Below are 17,511 nucleotides of genomic sequence, written 5' to 3'. Positions count from 1 at the left end.
GTTAAGGATTAGACTTGTTGATTTGTACAAAGTGTGGAAGAAAATGATTAAGCATACTATATTTTGCTTTCTTAGTTTTGTACAAAAGATGAATTTAGGATTTTTGAGAGAAAATCTAATTTGTTGGATCTATATTGTTATATAAACAGTAAAAGTATGGGAGGTATGTGTAATTTTTAAAACTTGAGGGGAGCACTTTGTAACTATTAAAAACCTCAGGGGAGGTTTGTGAAATTGTCCCTAGCACTAAAGATCCTAAGACTAAACTTTACTGTTATGCTCGATCCGTGGTTTCATAAAGAAAGATCAAGTTGTTAGAAGACGTCAAAGCTCTAGGACTAACAAGTATATACCATTCTTGTTTTTATTACACAATTACACTCTAGAAAACAGAAGCTGCAGTTTAACATAGTCATCTAATTTGTCATCTCCGAGTAATCTTCTTAATTAGTTGTACACATTGTCTTTAATTACTATCACGTAACGCAAGTTGCATAAATTTTCTGACACTCCTATATGGAGATTGGCCATGTCAAATCGAGTTTGCAGAGTTTTATTGATTAATTAGTAGGCAATTAGCAGACTGCCTCGTACGTGGAAACATTCATCTCATTCATCCTTAACAGTGACCACTGCTTCTAACATTATTATATCGTAGTTTCACTTACAAAACTCAGTCTCTGGCAAGTGAAAAATTATTTTTTAAACATTAAAAAAAATTTAGACTACTTTTTAAAAATTTTTATAGTATTTGAAAAACTAGTTTTTAAAAAACAGAAGAATCCAAACAGGTTAACCTAGAAATTTGATTGTTTTTCAATTTTTTTTTATTTATGAGTTACCTCAATTTGATCGGTGTCCCTGGCAAGTGAAAGTCGAGTTGAGACTCACAAAACCGAGTGGTGATGTTGAATTATGGTTCAAAGAGTTAAACAGCCAATGATGGACGGGTTAAAGTTAAACTGCCAAGAGTTTAAGTTTAGGTGTTCTAGGGTACTTGTTAGTATATTTAAAATATACTAAACTTATTATGTGTACACATAAATTTCATTCATAACACACTATTATTGAGTTATCTTTGTATTTTATATCGACAGTTTTACAAAGAAATCTCTCCTCTTGGTGGATACAATCAAGAATTCTGTAAAAAAAAAAAAAAAAAATCTCTCCTTGTAGTGGTTTTAAATAGATTGGGAATGAATGAATTTAAATGTAGGGTAAAATACACTAAACCCCCTTGTGGTTTGGGTTATTGTCATAAAACCTCCTCATTGTTTAAAAACACACATTGAACCTCCTTACACTATGGACTAATCTGGAATTTGGATGAAAAACATCCAAATTAACGGAAAGTGAGTCACACTCGCCTAATACGTGAGTAAAATTGATCACGTTGATTTTTCTGCATAAAAACTGATTTTTTCTTCCAATTATACCCTCCTTCTTTTCTTTCTTTTTTTCACTTTCTTTTGCTTTCCTTCTCCCAAAATCAGAAGGTTGCTTTTTATTCTTTTTCCTTTTCTTTCGTTTCATCTCCTTCCTCCTCCCGGCTCCCGCAATCAAAACAGAGACAGCAGATGCACAAAAACACCAACCCCCTCACAACCACGACCACTCTTTCTCCTTCTTATATTTATCTTTTGTTGCAGCACCAGGGGATTCTTAAGAAAGTTCATGTCAAACTTTGGCTTCTTCTCCAATAGAAATCTCCTTACAGCAACACCTTTAATCTCTTAAGTAATTACCCTTAACCCATTCTTTGGTAACCAGATTCGATGCCATCACCATTGCCATCATGGTCACCAATTGATACGTAAGAAATCCAGATGGATTTGAGATATAAATCAAGGCAGCCTCACAAATTTTCTTTTAAACCATGCAAATATCTGACTTTCTGTGTGTAATTGGTGTCATATAACCATTTTACTGGTCCAAAGGATTGTTTTTATATAGTAATTTGTTGGTTTTGCTTTGTTTTTGGACTGAAATTTATAGTTTTGCCTATCACTGTTCATGCCTATGTTTGTTACTCTTTGCTTGTTTTTGGTCAAATCTGATTCATAATCATGATCTACGCTGAAATTGGATTTGAGGGTGTAATTTTTGTTAAATTCCACCACTGGTGGTAGCTACTAGCGGCGCTGCTTCTACTATCGCTGCCGCAAGATCTGTAAATGATAATAATAGGCAGGGAAGAACAGAAACTTTGAAAATTTTCACCTTGACTCATAAAGTCTGTTTGTAAACCCACAAAGACGATGATGGATGTGGCGGCAGCAATAATGAAAGCTGCTTTATCGCCGGAGAAGATGAAGAATGTTTTGAAATTTTAGTTTGGCCCCTTAATTTTTTCCTTAGACAATTCAAGATTCTTGAATTTAGATGAAATCTGAGACCTAATGGTGCTGAAGATGATGATGAAGGTAATGACCACGAGAATCATAGTGACGGCGACGATGGCGGTGATGGCAAGGTGACAATTGTTGGACTGAAGAAAGGAAGAAAAGGAGAAGAAAATGGAAGGGAAAGGAAAACAGAAAAAGGAAAAAAAAAAGAACAAAAAGAAAGGCGATGGGTTCTGAAATCTGAACATCCTCTGGTTGGAGAAGACAACAAATTTTTAGAATTTGTTGAATTAACCCCTGAATTTTACTTTTTTCTTAAATGAAGCAAGAAAGTTTTTAAAATCTTAAGTAAAACCCGAACTAACTTTTAGTATAGTTTGAAAACAAGGTTAACATAGGAATTTTATATTATTTCGTCAAATTGGATGATTTCCGTCCGTTGGCCAAATTAATCCAAACCATGAGGGGGCTCTTTTGGAGTTTTTAAACAATGAGGAGGTTTTATGACAATAACCCAAACCACAAGGGGGTTTAGTGTATTTTACCCTTAAATGTACTAAGACACTGGTTCAAAAGAAGTTTTAGGGAGGTTTACGCCTCAATTCAAGATAAATATTTGGTTTTAGTACCAAACCAAGAGAGTTCATAAGTAAACTATTTAATTCTTTGAGCTGTTAAGTCTTTTGTTGGTTCCCTTGCATTTTCTTATAGACATAGGTCAAACTATGTAAATTCTATGTAACTAATATTAGGATTCTTAGGCAACGTGATGATAACTATCAATTTCAGAAGGATGATAGCTACCAATTTCAGCTACCAATTCCAATAAGACAAAACGTGCTTGATAATCTCGAAAAAACAAATAACAAAGCAAAAATAACTGAAAGATAGATGTGTAAATAACATGTCAAAGCCTCAAAGGGGCTGTCTTGGAAGGCTCTCATGATAATACAGGTACACAAAAGAAAACCAAAAGAGATTATACAGAAGCAAGCCCTATGCATCCACCGGCCATGCAAGTTTTGGACCAGTTGCGCCCCCCCCACCCCCCTTTTTCCCAAATCGTTACCCTATAACTCCACATCTTGATAACATGGTATTTGCTTGTAATTAATCTTCAATGAACCAGAAAAATGTAAAGCCGTACTTAATTTAACAGGTGTAGAAAGGTGTATTAGTTTGTCAAAATACCCATTTTGCACAATATGTTGGACAAATTTACTTGCCAGAAATCATCGTACAAGATTTAGACTAATTAGTGTTGATCGATATATACAAAAGAAGCATAGAGAGGTTAGAATATGTTCAAACTAGGAGCTGCTTTCTACCAAGATTTAGAGGGTAAAAATCTGAAAAGTGTGTACGACTTCGATTAACTAGAAAAATATGGAGCTGCTTTCTTCTTCTTCTTTTTTTTTTTTTGCAAGGTATTTCATAAAATGCCTTTTTTCCTTTTTTCACAGGGTGTTTATAGCCATCCCAGTATGATACAGAAGGATCTAAACAAAAGAAAAAAAGCCCATTTTCTTTTGACACTGTTTGTTAGGCTGCATAGAAACTTTAAGCCCATCAGTAAAACTCAAACTCAAAAAAGAAACACAGCAGCACATTCATAAACATACAATTATAAATTATATCTACATCAGGTGTATGCAATATTGACGGGCTTATAATGTTCCATTGACAAGTTCATTGATGGGCTTATGAGGTGAAAGGGGGAATAGGAGGGCTCAAGACTCGAATCTTAGATCTCGTGGTCATTAGACTAACGTTAAAATCAGTTATATTGGGTTTTGAAGATTATCTATTTTAAACATTATACCAATTTTAAAAGACTACCAATTTTAGACAAATAATAACTAATTTACTGAAGGGTCCAAACTATAAACATTATGTACATTAGTCACCCTAAACTAAAGGGTAAAATACACTAAACCCCCTTGTAGTTTGGATTATTATCATAAAACCTCCTCATTGTTTAAAAACCCCCAAAGAACCCCCTCATGGTTTGGACTAATTTGGACAATAAACGGAAATCATCTAATTTGACGGAAAATATGAAATTCCTATATTAACCTTGTTTCAACCTATACTAAAAGTTAGTTCAAGATTTACATAAGATTTTAAAAACTTTCTCACTTCATTTGAGAATAAAGAAACATCAAGTGGCTCATTTGAAAATTTCAAAACTTATCATCTTCTCCAAATCTCCACTTTTTCTTTCGACGACAGTAGAACAACCACCAATTACCACAGCCACCATTCAACTGAAAATCCAAATCAAGACAAGACCCAAATTTTACTTTCTTAATTCTCTCAAATCTTGCATATTCATGGAGGAATTTATCACTGTTATCATCCCATCTCAAAAAACTCCATGAAAGAACAAAATATACTACTCCACTTTAGTAGCATAATATTAATGGGCCCCAATCAGGAGAGCTCTGCAAAACTACTGGGTTTGGTGAAATTGGGAAGTTAAGAGAACAAATTGTGCTGTGGCTTTGTACCTGGCAAACCCAGGCGTTATTTGGGTGTTACCCCAAGGGACAAATTCCTCAACACATCCCCCATGGTAGGCCTATCTACCCCGTAGTCTACCAAGCATTTCTCCGCTGTCTCCCCCAATTTTTTCAAAGAGGCTGGTCTTATTTGACCTTTGAGATGCGGATCTATAATCTGCTCAAGCAGCCCCTTCTTCTGCCATTCCAGTGCCCATTCACCAAAATTTACTTGCTCCCGGGATAACAATGGATCCACGGCAGGCCTAGCACAGAGAACCTCAAATAGCACGACCCCGAATGAGTAAACATCTGACTTGTTTGTAAGCTGCTGCCTGCGAAAATACTCTGGATCAAGGTAGCCAAAACTTCCTTTTACACCCGTGCTTACATAGGTCTCATTCAGACATGGGCCAGACCATGATAGTCCAAAATCTGCAACCTTAGCAACATAACTCTCATCAAGCAAAATGTTTGTTGATTTGATGTCACGATGAATGATCCCTTGCGCCGAACCTGTATGAAGATAGTGGATGCCATTAATTCTTTGTCAAAGGATTTTCTGGTGCTCAATCTTCCTGCTTGCTACTTCTTTCTCAGTCTTTCAAAGTCAAAAATCTTTTTGCTTTTTTTTTTCCTTTTTGCAGCTCGAAGAAAGTTACCGCTCACACACCTCCATCTCTGCTTTCTGGTTTGCTGCACCAGTAGGTGAGAGAGAGAGGGAAAAGAAATAGAGAAGGAAAGAAGAAAAAAGAAAAGTAAGATTAACAAAGATTGGTGTTGATTTTGCTTCAGTTTTTCTACTCCAAATAGTTCAGGAGAAAGAAGAAAAAGGAAGAACAAGGAAGAACAAGGAAAAAAAAGAGAAAAGAAAAGAAAACATAAAATTACCATGTTACCCTTGATGTATTGTTATCACACTCGCTTGTCAAGCGTGTGTAATTCACTTTCCGTTAAATTGGACGATTTCCGTTCATTATTCAAATTAATCCAAACCACGAGGGGGTTCTTTGTAGGTTTTTAAACAATGAGAAGGTTTTATGATAATAACCCAAACCACAAGGGGGTTTAGTGTATTTTACCCTAAACTATATGTTTTGCTTCTCAAACAAGCATATTCTTTTTGACAATCAACTTTCCACTTATTCTATGCGGAAAATTTTGATGGGTTTTTGGGACATAAGGCAGCAGAAAAAATAAAAAATTTTCCCAAAAAACCACTCAAGATCACCCTAGGTTTTGCGTATGGTTCAAGAAGAAAGGGAAAAAAACAGATTACCTTAATCTTTGTGACGTTCCTCTGAGGTATTGGAGAAGACAAACAACCCTTTGAGCAGTTCAGATGTCCTACCTCTATCGAAATCCACACGAGAGTGATATCTGGATCGTCTCCACGATTTTTGTGTGAAAGTGATGAAAGTTGCTAGCCTTTCTTTTCACCTTTCCTTGTCTATTTTTTCTCTCTATGTATGTCTCACATACTTTTCATTCTCCACTCTCTATGTTTGTCACGAATCCTTTTTTCTTTAAAAAAAGTCATAGGTTTTTCATCGTACTAATAGAGATAGGATTGATAGAAAGAAAAAGAAAAGATAGGTTTTTATTGTTTGATTACAAATCAAACGAAAATTTATCCAATAACAAACTCTATCTTTCAGCTATCTGATAGATAGGGGATAACTATTTTCTCCTATCTGCTCAAATAGGTTTGGAATTTATTTTCTTTGTAATTAAATCCCAAAAGTATCTTATACTTTATTTTCAAGTCTTCACTCGGACACATAATTTTAATCCAGAATCAAAACTCTAATGCGTGTGATCCAATAGGCTCCAAAGGCATTGGCAATAATTATGACTTATAATTCCCAAAAAGAATTAGATAAAATAAACAACTTTATTTTATCATTAATTACAATAATTAATTAATTCATAATTATAAATCATGAGTGATGTCTAGCAACACATCATGACCACCCAAGTACCCGGAATTAGTCAAGGGAATTTCGACCTAACCTTTCCATGAAAAGTTACCATGTAATTATTATCCTTTCACCACCGATATCCAATTAGTCAGAGAATAAGGAATAAGTGTCAATTCCCTAATGACTAATTAAATTTACTAGTTTCTAGAATTAACCCTAGATTAGGTTAACTTGAAAATATTCTTCAATTAACCTAACGTAGTCGACCTTTTAGGGTTAATTTCCCACTAGTGGCCATCCGGATATCAACTCCTACTATCTGAGTGGTGAATCCTATCTTGATCACTCATTATCTTTCCGTGCTTCATACTACACCCAATCTCTATTCTCTAAGTTACTCTCAATGAGTATAAAATATAGTGATTCACACTCAAGATACTATGGTGATCTCAAGTTGTAGGATCATTTACATAACTTTCCACAAGAGATACAACCATTGGCACTAGATATATATCCTAATGGGATCTCTAAGTGGATCATTCCAATGTATTTGTACTTTACAAATCATCTACACATTAACCTAGGTATCTATATACCATGGTTGATGAGAACAACCACTACTTACATTAAGTAGAGACTAATTGTATACTAGTCTTTCCGTACTAATGATGTCCTATCTCATTAGTACTATGACTAGGAGAATTTAAGAATATTACTATAAATGTGATTGATATCTCATAGTTATCAATACTTGTAACTACTATCACATCAGTAAGTATTCTAAGGACTTTATCAGTTATATTTAACATATAAAGAAGAAGTTATTAAAATACAAAACATAATAAGAAATGTATTAAACAAAATCATTGTTTTAGGTCATTCATTCCAACAAATTTGAGTGAAGGGAATTGGGTAAGATATATGTATAAAGATTTGTGAATGATAGTTTGAATACAAAATACTATAATACCCATATTAACCAGCATGTCCGTCTGAGTTTGAGTACCATGGATATATGTAAATCTAGTGTGTTAGAAGTACCATGTAAATTTCATTGCAGTACAATGTGATTGTGCTCAAGGCATGATAAGTTGTAAAGATGCGCTTCTGGTAAAATGAAATCTATTATTGAACTTTAAATGACTAAGTGATTGAATCATGGACTCATGGCACGAGTTAGACAGTTTATAGCCGAAAAATAGGGTTGTAAATGAGTCTAATTAAATCGAACAATCTAGTATTCAAATTTGTTTGATTATTTTAACTAAAACTTGACTCATTTATTGTCGAGCCGATCTAGAATGAGTTTGTTCATTGAGTTTGAAAATTATTAAACATAAAATGTTATTTAAATTAGACTTGACTAGTTAACGACAATTTGAACAAGCTCTTACTAGGTTGAGCTTGATTTGAGTATCGAATAGTTTAGTTCAACTTTTAACCCTACCTATAAAAACCATTGTGGCTAGAATCATAACCATATGTCTACATGGCTAGGGTTCCATTTTGAATCGAGAACCGCATCAAATTAGACCGTATCCAAATTGAACCAGAATTGGGAACCGAAACCAAGAAGGGAATTGTAGGTAAAGCTATCGATTCTGGTCCTGTAAAAGTATAATCAGAACCGCCAGTTTCGGTTCTAGTTTGGAATAGTCTGATAAAGGTTGATAAGCTTGGCCTAAGTCAAAGTTGTCCTCCTTGGAAATACTCTTAATGTCTCTAAAATCGTGTGTATCTTTTATTTAAAATGGTTACTAACATTCAATAGTGTGATGAAAATTTCATAAAGTTTGTATCACTTTTTTCCTTATTCAAAATCTTGTTTTTTTTAATACTTTTTTTTTTGTCACGTTCTCTCTATCTTAAATCTATTGTCACCTTACTTTCACATCAAAATTTCTAATGATAAATAATTAAGTATAGCCATAAGTAACTAGAAACGAAAGTAAAAGAACCAAAATTGCAACCGTAAGAAATCGAAAATATAACTGGAATCAAACCTGACGGTTTTAGAATCATTATCAAAACCGTCTTATAGGGTGCAATTTTGATTTCACTTCTTCAAAGAATTGGAATCGACGATTTTAGAACAGTTACCATGTATCCTGTTTAATGACTTGAGCACCTTGGTTTAGATTTTAGCTAGTAATGTCCTAATTATTTATGAGAAATTCTATGGCCCCTCTAAGAAATAATCACAATTTAAGAGTCCACGTTGCAAATGATTGAAATTATTACATGGTCCAAGAAATAGTCCCAATCTAAGAGTCCATTATTTTCAGCCCTTGATTAAAAATTAAAACTCTAATGTCGATAAAGGCTTGATTAATCCTCAATCCATCAATTCAAATTTCAAAAACTTTAAAGCCCGGTTTTGCTCATACCGTTGCAGAATTTAAAAAAGAAAAAGAAAAACTTTAACGGCTACCTTTGATAACTGTGCCTATATATCAAGGTTCTCAACCCCTAACAAAACCGAATCCTCTTTTTAAGATAATACTCTCTCATTTTCAGTCTTAGTAATAAACAAAGAAACATTTCTCTGTAACGAGGCCAAGCAAAGAAAAAGGGAAAAAAAAAAAAAGAAACAAAATGAGGGAATGCATTTCAATCCACATTGGTCAGGCTGGCATTCAAGTTGGCAATGCCTGCTGGGAACTCTATTGTCTTGAACATGGCATTCGGGTAACCTAATTTCCTATTCTCTTACTCAGTTCTACTTCTTGTTTTACTCTAATTTATTGAACCTACCTTTTCTGGAATTAGCTTTGCATTTTATTTTCCTGGTTTGTTTTGTAACCAGTATTGGGATTTGGGATTAACCGTTTCCTTAAACCATCTCAATGTCAATGATTTCTGCATTTTCTTTCTGGGTTTGTGTATTTGATGAATTAGGATTGACCCTTTTCTTGAGACGCCTTACAATTGCATTTTCTTAAATATTTCGGATTTTGTTATGTTCGGTTTTGGCATAGTGATGGGCCCTTTTTTCTGTAACCACCCTAGGATTTCAATTTCTTGAATTATTTTCGGCTTTCCTTTTCTGAGTTTGTGATGTTTATTTGATAAATTTGCCATTTCTTCAAATATTTCTATTTCTTTTGTCTCGGTCTCTGATGTTTATTGGGGTATGGAACTAGCGATTGACTTTTTCCGTAAGCCATCTTAAGTTTTTCATCTATTGAACAATCAAAAATTGCATCTTTTCTGGGTTTTTAATGTTTATTATTGTTGGCTAGCTAGACCCTTTTGTTGAACCACCACCTTATAAAGTCTTTTTTCTTGAATTATTTTGACTCTTTTCCTTCATGGTTTTGTGATTTTTATTTATACTGGACTTGATCTAATTGTTGTTACATTGTTTAATGCAGCCTGATGGACAAATGCCAGGTGATAAGACAGTTGGGGGAGAACATGATGCCTTCAACACCTTTTTCAGCGAAACAGGGGCAGGGAAGCATGTCCCTCGAGCTGTTTTTGTTGATCTTGAGCCAGCTGTCATTGATGAGGTGCGAACTGGTGATTATAGGCAGCTCTTCCACCCTGAACAACTTATTAGTGGCAAAGAAGATGCTGCTAACAACTTCGCTCGTGGCCATTATACCAGTAAGGAACTCAGAACCATTTACCGCTCATTTGATTTATGATTTCTGGTTATACTTTTATGGGTTATTAGTGTTAATAGTGCACATTTTCCTTTTTCTGGTGTTTGGTTTTGCTAAGTTGAAGTAACTTCTATGCTTAAAACAATTTATTTGATATTACTAAATTTATTTGTCAATGATGATGGGAACTTTCAGTTGATGATTCAGAAATTTCATGGTGATTGAAGCCATTTAGTTCTGCCATGCTTGTTTGAGTGGCAACAGCAACGAAGCAAACATTCCTGATAAATGAGTATTGGATCATGCATGAGCTATTGTGATATTAGACTTTGTGTATGCCTCTTTATTACTGTGGGAGTGGGAAATAATGGAAAGCAGTTAATCATTCCTTAATAATCAATCTGAATGTGGAAGGTGGTATAGGAGACTATGGTGTCACCATTTTGTGGCCAAATCACTTCAATTAACCATCCAAAGCAATTTCCCTTTTGGTTGTAAGATTCTTTATGTGGAGATAATTTAAGAAGTATTCACATATTGGTTTTCCATTTTCACTTATTCCAAAACTTTGGTAATGTTTTAATGTATCTTTCATTCTTGGTCTCTTCAGTTGGGAAAGAAATAGTGGATCTCTGCCTGGACCGCATTAGGAAGCTAGCTGACAACTGCACAGGATTACAAGGATTCTTAGTTTTTCATGCTGTTGGTGGTGGAACTGGCTCTGGCCTTGGTTCATTACTGTTGGAGAGGCTTTCAGTTGACTATGGCAAGAAATCAAAGCTTGGGTTCACAATTTATCCCTCTCCCCAGGTCTCAACAGCTGTTGTTGAGCCTTACAACAGCGTTCTTTCCACTCACTCGCTCCTTGAGCACACAGATGTTTCAGTGCTTTTGGACAATGAAGCCATTTATGATATTTGTCGTAGATCACTGGATATTGAGAGGCCTACCTACACCAATCTGAACAGGTTGGTTTCACAGGTATGAAATATAATGACATTTATTCTGGCCACCCTTATTACTGTTTGAAAGTTAAAGCTGTTTGCACTTGTTAAATGTGGAATAACACTACATGTCATGGCTAGTCCATTCATTTGTCTTGCTGGTATGTTTGGTAATGCTGTGCCTTGTTTTTTGAAAATTCTAGAATCTGATGTCAACTAGAAGTAGAAAAGGATGTCAAATGGTGAAATAGATCATCAGCTGACCAATGAAGATCCCTGATTGATGCTTGTCTTTGAGCATAATCTGTCTTTTGCACGCAGGTGATCTCCTCCTTGACAGCATCTCTTCGCTTTGATGGTGCTCTTAACGTGGATGTTACTGAATTCCAAACGAACTTGGTGCCATACCCACGTATCCATTTCATGCTTTCCTCCTATGCACCTGTTATTTCTGCAGAAAAGGCATACCATGAGCAACTATCAGTTGCAGAGATAACAAACAGTGCATTTGAGCCTGCTTCCATGATGGCCAAATGTGATCCTCGACATGGAAAGTACATGGCTTGCTGTTTGATGTATCGTGGTGATGTGGTTCCAAAGGATGTCAATGCAGCTGTTGCTACTATCAAAACAAAGAGAACCATCCAATTCGTGGACTGGTGTCCGACTGGATTCAAGTGTGGAATCAACTACCAAGCTCCCTCAGTTGTTCCTGGTGGAGACTTGGCCAAGGTGCAGAGGGCAGTTTGTATGATCTCAAACTCTACTACTGTAGCAGAAGTGTTTTCAAGAATTGACCACAAGTTCGATCTCATGTATGCTAAGCGTGCCTTCGTGCACTGGTATGTTGGTGAGGGAATGGAAGAAGGCGAGTTTTCTGAGGCTCGCGAAGACTTGGCTGCTTTGGAGAAGGACTATGAAGAAGTTGGTGCAGAGGATATTGACGGTGAAGATGATGATGAGGGCGACGAATATTAGACTTGGCTCCACTGACTTCACCAATCGTGACTCGCAGGCAATGGGAAATTAGACTATCTGTTAGAAAAGTTTAGGGACTATTTTAGTACTAGACATTGTAGTTCTAATAATTTTAGCAATGATGCACTTATTCAGTCTGGTAGTATGTTACTCTAAGTTTATATGTTCAAGTTAGTGTTGGGACTACTTCAGTATTGGACATTGGAGTTTTAGTAATATTAGCAATTGTGAACTAATTTAGTCAGAGGTACTGTCGTTTCAAGTTTATACATGTAATCAGGTTAGTTTTGTTGCACACCTAAAGGGACACATCTAAAAAGAGAACTTGCACAAAAAGTTCCAGGCATTTACTTCAATCTTTGGCTGATAGGAAATTGGCAAAGATTTTTCAGTGCTTTTTTGCTAGCCGGGGGATAATAACTAGCCAATTATACTTTTTTTTTTCATCTTTTACCTCAGCTGTTTTGTGACAAGCACTATCCCACAGAGTTCTGTATTTATTCGACTAAATGAGATACAAGAAATATGTTTTTAGATACATTGTGCATCTTAAAAGTGCATGGAAGTACCTAAACGGTGAAGACTATCATTGCTTCAAAAAGTTCAAGTTGCATTTAGTTGTTTTTACCAGAATAACTCTTAAACTTTAATGTAGTACAATCGAACTCTAATAGTAAGTTAACTTATTGTTAGGTTAAACCATGTCAAAACCATATTCTAAGTAATTGATAATTATTTAAATTTTGAACCAAGTAGATAATGTAAAACACATAAATAAGACTGAAAACCAACTCCCCTTAGACAAATTTTCTCAATTTTTTTTTGTTTGATAAAGAACCATAGATTTTATTATCAACTAATGTCCACATTAAGAGGGAAAATGACAAAGTCTGGGGGAGTAGAATCCCACCTAGAAGCATTAGCTTATATGTTTTGCATGACAAGCCAACAGCTATATGCATAACATTGTTAAGTTCTTGGGATCCAATTGGCTTCCCAAGTTCTTGGGATCATCTAAAAACTAGACCAATCTCAAATTGATCATCCTCCAATGAAATAATGCTCTCAATGATTGCTTGAGAATCACCCTTGAGGATAATATCCGTAGCTTGAAGCTGAAGTAGAGCATGAAATGCAGTTTTAGCAGCTAAAGCTCCAGTAGCCTTTACTGATAGAACACCATCAACTTGGTTTGTCAGTCTAGCTATGAAATTATGAGAATTAATTATCTCTTATAACTACTCCAATGCCACAGCAGCCTTCATTTTGAAAAACTCCTCCATCAAAGTTGGCCTTTAAAAAACCTTGCTGCTGTTTCATCCAAGATGTAGGGGCTGAAGTAGGTATATGAGAGCCATGTAGCGAACTCTGAACGGCTTCTTGGTAATCTTTCCAAAAACTAGTTGCAAAAGAGACTAGTGAAAGTTGATCTTTAGAAGTCCCTTCAAATATTTTCCCATTCCTGTTATTCCATAAACTCCACAAAATAGTAGCAACAAGTCCCATGTCTGACGCATGCAGGAAAAGGAGAAGGGAAGGAAATCAAGATGAAAAAACTTGGGGCCTATCTAGATGTAGCTTGCTGTAAAGATAACACAGAGCCCAAACCTTCACTGCTAGAGGGCAATAAAGAAAGATGTGATTCAAGCTATGCTTGTCAGCCAAGCATAAAGAGAAGGTGTTGAAGGTTCATAACCTTCACCTTTACCTTTATACATTAGCATAAATGTTCATAACCTTCGCAACCTTCACATAAGCATAAAGGTTCATAACCTTCACCTTTGTACATCAAAAGGAAAGTATTCTTGAGCTTATTAGTCATTACTGCTGTGTATTCGTATTACAACTACCTATTCTCAACTTATACGGGTTAATTTCACTTTGCGCCCTTCAATTATACCTAAATTTTCACTTTAGTCCTTGGACTTAAAAATGAGACACTATAGTACCTAAGTCATAAAAATTTTCCCACTTAAGTAATATCGTTAAGAAAATGAGATAGATTTTATGCCTAAGTGGATGTACTGTTGGGACTAAACTGGGAAAAAATTTATATTTTAGGGACTAAAATGGATAAGTTCTATATTTTAGGATAATTTGGAAATTAAAGTGCCTCATTTTAAAGTTTAGGGATCAAAGTTAGAACTCAGGTATAATTAAAGGATGCAAAGTGGATCTAACCCCAACTTATGCTGGATGATAGGAGATTCAGATACAACGTATGCCAAATTAAACATAAAAAAATCACAATAAAAGTTGTTTGTTTGGTCATAACGTATAACTTAGAGATGTTAACTTTTTTCTCATTTCAAAATTTCAAAAAGTTGTGCAGTATCAGTAACAAAAGAGAAACTTCAAACATGACCAGCCAACCAATTATAAATGTATGAGTTTGTTTTAACTCGTTCGTTTGTGTATTAGTTCCATTTTGCACCTTTCTCAATTCCTACTTTGATCCTTGAACTATGAATCGGGATATTTAGTTCCACTCATCCTACTTAAGTACAATTGTTAACAAAATCTCCAAAACTAACGTTAGTCACAAGAGCAGTATGGTTGCATCTTGTAAGGGCACAGCAGGAAAATCCAATCAAACAATAAAAAAGAATCTCAAAACAAAGATGGAGTTTAGGGACCAATTAGTGGAAATCAAAGTATAATTTATGGATTAACTTATCTAAATTTAGAGTTTAGAGATTGAAGTGAGAATCAGAATATGGTTTAGGGACTAAAATGTTCCAATTTATACTGGAAGGCTGCAAAATGGAATTAACCCGCCATTTGTTGTTAAAACCAGCTTTGAGTGTTTAGGAAGTGCTAAACTCAATTTTAGTGTACTTTTAACCTCCCTTTAATAACATGAGAATAAGAAAATCATGTTAATTGAAGGACTTTTTTTAATCAATGCTCATCAGGTATTTGTTAGCATATCTATTTTAATCTGATCATTTGAGTGCGCACACACTACATATTTCATATATCATTCATTAGTATTTGTATAATCTCTCTATTTAATCTTAATTTTTTTAAACAAAAAACTAACAATTGACACCCCTCTATAAAACAATGCTTATTAGATAATAGATAACAGACCTTTGATCTGAGTTTTATTTTTTTTAAAAAACTTTGGTCTAACTAATTTAATTAGCACGCGAATACGACATTAAGTAAATAGGTTTATAATGGATGATTATTATATCATTGACCAGTGATTATTCATTATAAAACTCTTAGGCTCAGTTAAAATTGTCGAACAGCATGTCTCATAAATATATAGGTCACGTTATATTTTCTTGTTAATTTTTATAAATAACATCCTACTTTCTTTATAACTTGTGTTAACTTAATTTCTTACAAATCCAAGGGCATTACAAAAGAAACTCTTAACACTAAGTCTTTTTCTCATTACATGCCAAATATTTCCAACAACCAAAAATGGCCATCTTGGTGGGATTATAAAATCCTGTGCTTTCCAGCAAGGACCAAGGAGGTCTGATCATTTAATCAGAAACAAATAACTGTGCCATCAGCAACCAAGGGACGTCTGATTTTCTTGTCAGAAGTGAGTTCATGACAGCATGTTCAATTGAGCTATGTGAACAGATCCTTTCTGATTTGTTCTTCAGGCATACACGTTTCTGTGTTTTTTTTTTTCGGTACTAACACTCGTAAGGTAATGATGATGTAGAGCACCGATTGTGGGGCATTTGAGTGATGACAAAAATATGTCATTTTCCTACGAGAAAGATGTTGAGAGGAAGAGATCGCCTTCGAGTTCCATTGTAGACGCCAAAAACATGATATGAGCATTATGTTGTTCAACATGAGAACTCAAATGCTAGTTTTCCTCCTCTTTTTTTTTTTCTTTTTTTTTTAAACTACGTTATAGATATAGTTAGTTGGATCCTTTCGGCAGCACGTAGGCTATCACAAATTGCATTGTTTATGTTAGGAAATTGGCTTAATTTCTTTTAGGTAGATTTCTTGTTTTGTGTGGAAGTAACTAGTTTCTTAATTGGTTTTAGTTACTTGAAGTAGTAGCTAAGGAATATTCTATTTAGTTTAGAATTAGAAGTTATTTTTTATTCTATACAAGTCTAGGAATTAGAATTGGTTTTCTATTGTTGTTTGGGTTTTGTCCAAATAATGTTCCCTATAAAGAGGTGGGTTGTCATACTACACAGGAAACACACAAGGGCACACAAGGATAACATGTAGCCTTATACATGAGTGGTGAGAGAGGGTTCTTGGGAGATGAGAACTGGTATATAAAGGTTAGATTTGGGTTCAAGTTGTATTCTTGTATAGAGTTTTTCTCTCATAATAAAGAACGGTTTTCTCTCCGTGGACGTAGACTCAATGGTGAAGTCGAATCATATTAAATATTGCGTGTCGTCTATTTTTCATACTTATAGCTTATTTATCATTAAATTGTCGTATACTTGATATCTCAATAGTTGTTTGTTCCACGCTTGGATCCTAACAAGTGGTATCAGAGTTTGGTTGCAAAACTGGGCCGTTTACAAGCACTTGGATCCCAACAAACTAAATGATTGGATCAAGAGTGTGATTGTTCAAGGTTGGGTCCTGGTTAAATATTGAGATCAAGTAGATTAGCGGCTGTTACTAATTGAACAATTTAATAAGTGATATTCTTGTTTCAATTGCTTAGTAAGAAGCATTGATGGTGAAGGATGGGAAGGTGAAAAGTATAGCAATACTTGACAGTGAATCTAGACAGGTGATTCAAGAGTCAAGAAAAAGGTGGAATCCAATGTTGATTTTGAAAGTGAATCGGTGGAGATTTTCTCACACCTCCAACAGTTGATACTTCATCCCGGTGGCTTTTAGATTTCGGTTATGTTTTTTGGGTGGTGTGGCACGTGTCCCAAAAAAATAAAGAGATCTAATTTTCATGCACCAGAAGGTTCTGACAGTTACAAGTTTTTTATTTTAGATGGAATCTTGAAAACCACACGTGGCGAGACAGTCCTGAGAATGAAAAGAAGTATGGTGATTTTACCACTTAGTTGCCTCAATGGTTAGGATTAGAACTCACAGAAGGGGATCTCGAGTTGCAAGTGGTGATGAGAAGAAATCCTGCAAAGGGAGATGATGAATTGAGGCACCTTCTCACGAGTCAACTGGAGGTTGGATTCGGGATAACTACACATGTTCATTTGTCGATTGAATCAATTTGGTGTTAGGACTGT

General features: G+C 35.0%; 2 protein-coding genes across 3 annotated transcripts; one reads left to right on the top strand and one right to left on the bottom strand.

The window, feature by feature from the left end:
- Window positions 1–4,871: 4,871 nt before the first annotated feature.
- On the bottom strand, window positions 4,872–5,525 carry LOC113741112 (probable receptor-like protein kinase At5g24010). Its single transcript, XM_027268593.1, has 2 exons — window positions 5,516–5,525; window positions 4,872–5,362 (listed from the first exon to the last, which is right to left on the bottom strand). The coding sequence occupies exons 1-2, from the start codon at window positions 5,523–5,525 to the stop codon at window positions 4,872–4,874; spliced, it is 501 nt and encodes a 166-aa protein (XP_027124394.1).
- Window positions 5,526–9,269: 3,744 nt separating this feature from the next.
- Window positions 9,270–12,542, top strand: LOC113743023 (tubulin alpha chain). 2 transcript variants are annotated; one of them, XM_072048007.1, is made up of 5 exons: window positions 9,270–9,456; window positions 10,143–10,377; window positions 10,987–11,357; window positions 11,642–12,100; window positions 12,186–12,492. In XM_072048007.1, the coding sequence occupies exons 1-5, from the start codon at window positions 9,364–9,366 to the stop codon at window positions 12,348–12,350; spliced, it is 1,323 nt and encodes a 440-aa protein (XP_071904108.1). In that variant the 5' UTR covers window positions 9,270–9,363; the 3' UTR covers window positions 12,351–12,492. The 2 variants fall into 2 exon arrangements, with proteins under 2 accessions (XP_071904108.1, XP_027126881.1); XM_027271080.2 differs by having other exon boundaries at window positions 11,642–12,542.
- Window positions 12,543–17,511: the final 4,969 nt, after the last annotated feature.

The sequence above is a fragment of the Coffea arabica genome, chromosome 4e, assembly GCF_036785885.1.
Source record: "Coffea arabica cultivar ET-39 chromosome 4e, Coffea Arabica ET-39 HiFi, whole genome shotgun sequence".
In the NCBI taxonomy this organism is placed as follows: Eukaryota; Viridiplantae; Streptophyta; class Magnoliopsida; order Gentianales; family Rubiaceae; genus Coffea; species Coffea arabica.
The sequence above is the reverse complement of the archived record's forward strand: the minus strand, read 5'-3'. Positions and strand labels throughout refer to the sequence as shown.